We start from the raw sequence: 6312 nt of genomic DNA on the forward strand, positions 1-6312 counted from the left end.
CTCTATGATACTATTTAAAAATCAAATCTAAATGTTTCAAAAAAATTTAAAAAAGACATGAATGTTCATAAGGAATGTTCCTACAACCCCTAAAAATTTCTGGTCTAAATTCGGAATGCACATTGAGAAATAAAAAAGACAAATTTGAATGTGAATAGTGGCATTTTAACTTTTGTCTTTTTTGAACTATTCATGCATTTTTGTTTCTCAATTTGTGTTTCGCATTTCATTTTGACATTTTTAGGGATTGTACACTCATGTGATGTGAACGTCCACACTTTTTTCAGAATTTTTTGAAAAGTTTAACATTAAAGCACCTAAGGGCATCTCCAACGACAATCTGCAAATTTTCTCCCGCGTCCGTCGGCAGACAGGGGGACCAGTCTGTGGACACAGATGCGGCAGGCCGCCATCCAATGCTAGCCGCATACATTTCAAACTCTTTTTAATAAACTGGATGAAATTCATGCAAACTCGATCAGATTTCATATAAACATGACGGATTTTGTACAAACCGGACGAAAATTGTTACATTTTGGACATATTTTAACTGAAAAGGTTAAACTATGTGCACGTATAGTCGCGCGGAGCTCCACTCCCATGACACAGGTACACTACACTAGTCTATGGCCAGCCGCGACGGATCCCTTTGTCTTCCGCATGTTCGGCAGCCCGCTAACTGGACTGCCAGGAGCCCCGGAGGCATATTCTTCCCCCGTATCTTCCCTAAGTCGAGCTACACCGCTCATCGGAGTGGCAAAGAGGGTGCTTCAGCCGGAGGGGAAGGTGCTTCTGTGGAGCCAGATGGTTGTGCCCAGGATGGTCTGAGATAAAGACCGGACATGCCACCGATTGTACAAGCCGACGACGCGCCGACGATGGCCTTCCATGTTCTACTTCTTCTCGATGATGGCGGCCGGCGCGGACATGCAGGCTGCCACCTCGTCGACATCCACGCAACCGGCTTCTTTCTCTACATGCATGGCACGGCTAAGCGCGCATGGACGGCGGATGGCGCGGTCGCAGGCACTGAAGGTGGCGATGCCCGTGCCGGGATGGAGCAACTTGCCACTCCTCCGCAAGCTAGCTTCGAGCGGTGAGTTGCCGAAGCATGCACCGGCTTGGGGAGGCAACTGGCTCCGTTAGGCTAGGCGAGGGAGGTGGAGCAGCGAGTTGCCTCGCTTGTATCCGGCGGTCTCGGCGGGCCACCCAGCCGGCTTTTATGCCGGAGAACTGCTCTTCCAGCTCGTCGGATGCCATCGAAAGAGTGAAGAAAATGGTGAAGGAGGAGATGGAGAGCGGCGGAGTGGTGCGATTCTTGCCTGTCGTATGGCCTCGTTTAAATAGAGGACGGACGGAAGGAGCTTGCCCGGCGTTGCGTTTAATGCCGGCCCCGCTTGTGAATGGATGTGTGGACGGAGTAGATTTCTCGGCTTCCACGCGGGTTTAATGGAGGCGTTCGAATGCGGCGAGAGGGCGTGTCCAGCCAGGTGTGCAGCAGGTGGTGCCCTCGGTCGGCACGCCGCTTCAATGACAGAGGTAGTGAGAGGTCGCGTTCGCCTTGAACCGTCTTCAGTGTGGAGCGGCGAGCTATACAGCGACATGAATGCGAGTAGCTGGACGATAGATGTAAAGCGCACGAGGGCGAAGGGAGGGGTTTTGATGGGCCAGGGCGGTTAGAAGCGGACGTGACATCTCGGATTCTCGCAAATCTCTTCACATTTGTCTCCAATTTGCGAGAGAAAATATATTTGAACCACTGCGCAAATCAATACAGATTCACATTGGATGCCTTCTACGCATGCAAAAGGTTTGAGGGCTACGTTGGAAATGACCTAAGAGACGGGAACATCTGATATTCTCCCCTCTTGAAAAGGAGCATAGGCACCGTTGATTGATCTCTCAATATATTTTTTATTTGCTTAACAGGATTCGCCGGTTCTCCCAGTTTAGTCAAAGGTTGGTTTCTCTATACGCTACCGACCCTTCTTGAAGCGCCGAGCTGCGTGGAGCCAGGAGAATCTTGGAATGTCTTAGTTGATTATTGTGCTTTCATATGGAATTCAGAAGATCCAAGAAACGGAAGCAGCCATGAGGTTGGCCAACAAGACATGACTGCGTTGCCTATCTTGTGTTCTTTTTTGCCTTCAGGAACGGCACAAGAAGGCGCGCTGAAGTTTAGGTAGATGTTAATACTGTGCTAGACTAGATTAATTTACTTGTTCTATAATACTACTATAATCTTCTTCTTTTTGAGTGGATAGCTGATACTAATTGAAATGCGTAGAAGTTTCTCATGTTACCTGGACCGATGATGGCCATGTGGCCGTGCACCTGGGTGCTGGTCATTTGCTCGGTCCAAAGAAACGGCCGAAGGGGCATTTTCTTATGTTGGATGAGTCAACAAGCACAGGCCACACCAACAGCCGACGTGCCATATATGCCGCCCCTTGCCCCTTCCCCTATTAATAGGAGAATTCCGTGCTGTCTCTCACAGTTTTGCAGATTTCAGCAGACGGCCATAGCTTTGACCATCCCCTTCTTCCTTCAACATTTGACGGCCGGCAAGCTCTTGTCCTCAGGTACAGCACCATGCTTGCCATAGCTCTCAACTCCGCTTTGATCTTGGTGTTGCTAGTTAATCGTTTCCCTATCTGCAAGTAAATCACCACAACACCGGTGACTCCTTTTATTAGTTCGTGCCATGAGTAATTCATCAATATCCATGACCTTTTGCGGCGCCCTTTCATTTTGGCACGGCTCTAGCTGAAATTAGGGTCGCCTGCAGTGCAGCCAAGGCAGGCGGCCATGGACGGCGACAGCCCGGTGATGACGGACAGCGAGCGGAGGGCGTACCGGTACGTGCAGGCGCCCAAGGTGCAGGGCCTGGGCGGCATCAAGAACTCATGGTCCAACGACTCCCTCTTCAGCCTCAGCTACGCCGGCGCGGGGGGCAGGGCCGTCGTCCACTCGTGCGTCTGCGCGCCCACCACGCACCCGGGCTCCTTCCGCTGCAAGCACCACCGCCAGAGCGCCGCCCACCTCGGCGTCGCCGGTCACGCGCAAGCGCAGCCCACGGCTGAGGCTAAGCGCAACGAGGTCCACGGAGAAATGTCGACCGCGGATGACGAGAAGGCGTCCTGAAGGGGACCGCGTGCGTGTGTTTCTTCATGGGACAAAACGTACCGTGCTGCTTGGTCACACGTGACCGGTGTAGTACGTGGCAAAGCTTATTCCTCTGTCATTTCAAAGACTTTTTTCGTGTGTAAGGATGTTTATTTGTTTTCTATATTTGTGAGAGAAGAGCGTTTCATTTTCCCAGTAGTTATGTAGGAGTAATATATTGTTGTATATCACCCGCAATTTTCTTTGGCCCAAAAACATCATTTGCTACAAATAGCCCTACTGCTGTGTTTGGATGTAGGAAAAACTGCTTGGAATTGAATTGGACTGGAAATTCCAAATCCAAGATGGAAAGGAAATGGGGTCTAATTCGACGTAGAATTGAGCTTAGCTCAGATGGATGCTCACATTTTTTTTAATCTATTTCAGGTTTTTCAGGTTCGGGGTTAGTTGGGAGAGGTGTTTTTATCGACTACGAGACGTCTATGATAACATCGTCAATGTTAAGATGTTGCGCCAGTTCAACATTTCAGAGGTGCTAATAAAGATAGGATATGCAAACGTGTGTTCATGGAGCTAAGTGTATATCCGTGTATATGAGTTAGGATGTGCATGCATATGTTCATAGAGCTAAATGTACACGTGTATATACGAGTATTTGCGGCTGTAATGTGTTCAAAAGAAAAATTCATTTTAGTACTAACAATCAAACTATGAAAGCATGCAATTTCTAAAACCAACCCTCGCGGTGGTTCCGCAAGGCAATAAGCCACTCTCTTTCTGTGACAAAAAAACCCAAAGGGCATCTTAGTTCTAATAAATATAATAAAATATTGTCATTATTCCAAAATAAGTGTCTTAACCTTAGAATAATTTTATGTTAAAATTAGTACAAATTTAAGACACTTTTATTTGAGACAGAGAAAGTAGTAATTGGTACAATCCAAAGAAAAATAGTAACTGAAAGATAATTGGATGCATAATGATAAATAAATAATAAAATTACATTGAAGATTATACTGCCCTTCTTCTTCTTTTGACTGTAAGTTGTTCACTAAAGATTGAAAACTAAACCAACAATAATGAAAAGGATACCTGCAAACATCTTCGTTGTACCAGGCTTTACAAACCGCAATAGCCACTCGTTACTTGAAACGAGATCTAAAAATTGCTGAAGAAACATCGGTCAAGCATCACCCCCATGTAGTACATGCTTGTAATACATAACCACCGGTCTAGAGAGTTGGAGAAACCAGACCATGTTGTTATTTATAACAACACAGATGAATATGTCAAAATCGTTGCGCCAAAAGCCAGACAATCACTCACCAACTGCCAAGAACTGAAGAGAGCCAACAGATCTAGCGACATAAACTCTGACATGCCCTTTATCGTCGCCGGATAGAACGTCGTCGAGGCATGGAGAGGCCGGAGAGATCTTATTCCAAGACGTCATTGCCATCGCCACCTCGTCGATGCCGCCAAAGAAACAAAAACAACACTTAAGGAGAAGAAAAGCGAAATGGACGGGTCCCCACTCCTCTTGTCACTACAAGGCAGTCGGACGAGGAGGGGGAGGTACCAAAGCGACGTCGTGGAGGAAACATTTGTCGATGATTAGGGATGTTTGTAGACCATATGCCACTTTAGCGTCCTCTTTGATGGTTTTTGGGTCAGGCATGTTCAGAAGTTTTGACAAATTAGTTTTCGTCTTCCATTTTCAAGGCACGTGGGCTCCACTGTCAACATACTTCTTCTCTTCTCTCCTTTTATTTTTTACTTCATGTCGATGTTTGTTAACCAGGTTGCTCAACTCATAGGCAAGAGATATATAAGCCCTTAATTGATTACGAGAGCCTTTATTTGCAGGATTTTAAGGAATACGAAAAGCATAGGATTGTAGTGTCATGGGCATATGAATTCTACAGGATTTTGATGTGTTTAATGGTTCTTTTGAGGAAAAAACAAATGATTATTTTCAAGAAGTTTAAGTGGGTGTTAAAATTCCTATGGAATGCAATACAAGGGAAACCTTAGAAATTCTTTTAGTAGGATTCAATCCCCACGAATAAAACTGCCAACGTAGAAAAAATCAGATGGATTTCAATTCTTCAAAATTCCTATGATAATCCTTTCAATCAAAGAGGCCTTAAACATGTGCATCGATAAAAAGAAATGCTAGCTTCGTAGTAAAGAATATAACTCATGCTATTGGGATCAAACACAAAACCAAACGATCTGGAGCATTTCTTGTGGTATAGTTTTGAAATTGAGATAAAAGCATAGTTGATTTCGTAATCAAGGTGAAGCTGGCAAAAGCACCCCAATATATGTCGAAACAAAATTTTGCCCCACTTTATATATAAAGTAAAACTGAACAGAGTACACGGTCAAACGATACAAGGAGATTTGGTAACCCTCACACAATGCCAATCCCAGGATAACTGGATCACGTAGGACGCACATGACTACGCTACCAAAAGAGAGTACAGGAAGAACTGAGTACAACACCACGCCAAGCCCTAAAACACCTCAGCTCCACAACAACGCCCCCAGGAGGGAGAACCGCGCCAAGCGTCATCGCCGTCGAGTCCACAGCAGATATAGGTTTTCACCCGGAACCCGAGCACGGAGAGGAGCACCACAATGACGTCATCAGAAAGATAACGGCGCCCACAAGCGTCGCCGTAGAAATGGAAAACAACAGTTATGTCTGTACCAATACATGCAGTTGTCGATAAACTGTTGGTACAGATTCCCGAATCACTGCAGCTCGCGCTCACATGAGTACTTTCGATCCGGATGCTTTTTTTATTAAAAAAAGGACGAATATGGTCGATGCATGCTACAGTGAAGGAAATATGCCCTAGAGGCAATAATAAAGTTGTTATTTATATTTCCTTATATCATGGTAAATGTTTATTATTCATGCTAGAATTGTATTTGTAAGTGCATCTAGTGCCACCCTAGTTGGTTTTGGAGTATTGACGACAAACCTGGTTGAGGGATTAATGTGTTTGTGAGAATTGTAGAATAACACAGGTAGTAGTCCCTCATTGATTCGATTTACCTACTGGAGATGATCCCTAAAAATGTATGAAGACATTGAAGACAAAGGTGGTATGTGAAGATATTCACATTAAAGACTATGACAAGAGAAGACATCGCGTGAAGACTATGGAGCGTGAA

General features: G+C 45.4%; 1 protein-coding gene across 2 annotated transcripts; it reads left to right on the top strand.

Moving 5' to 3' along the window:
- The first annotated feature begins 2035 nt into the window (after positions 1-2035).
- LOC125523985 (uncharacterized) lies at positions 2036-3399 on the top strand. 2 transcript variants are annotated; one of them, XM_048689062.2, is made up of 2 exons: positions 2036-2582; positions 2789-3399. In XM_048689062.2, the coding sequence occupies exons 1-2, from the start codon at positions 2297-2299 to the stop codon at positions 3142-3144; spliced, it is 642 nt and encodes a 213-aa protein (XP_048545019.1). In that variant the 5' UTR covers positions 2036-2296; the 3' UTR covers positions 3145-3399. The 2 variants fall into 2 exon arrangements, with proteins under 2 accessions (XP_048545019.1, XP_048545020.1); XM_048689063.2 differs by having other exon boundaries at positions 2428-2582; positions 2767-3399.
- The last annotated feature ends 2913 nt before the right edge of the window (positions 3400-6312 follow it).

Source organism: Triticum urartu, chromosome 4A, assembly GCF_056163025.1.
Source record: "Triticum urartu cultivar PI428250 chromosome 4A, HENAU_Tu73, whole genome shotgun sequence".
In the NCBI taxonomy this organism is placed as follows: Eukaryota; Viridiplantae; Streptophyta; class Magnoliopsida; order Poales; family Poaceae; genus Triticum; species Triticum urartu.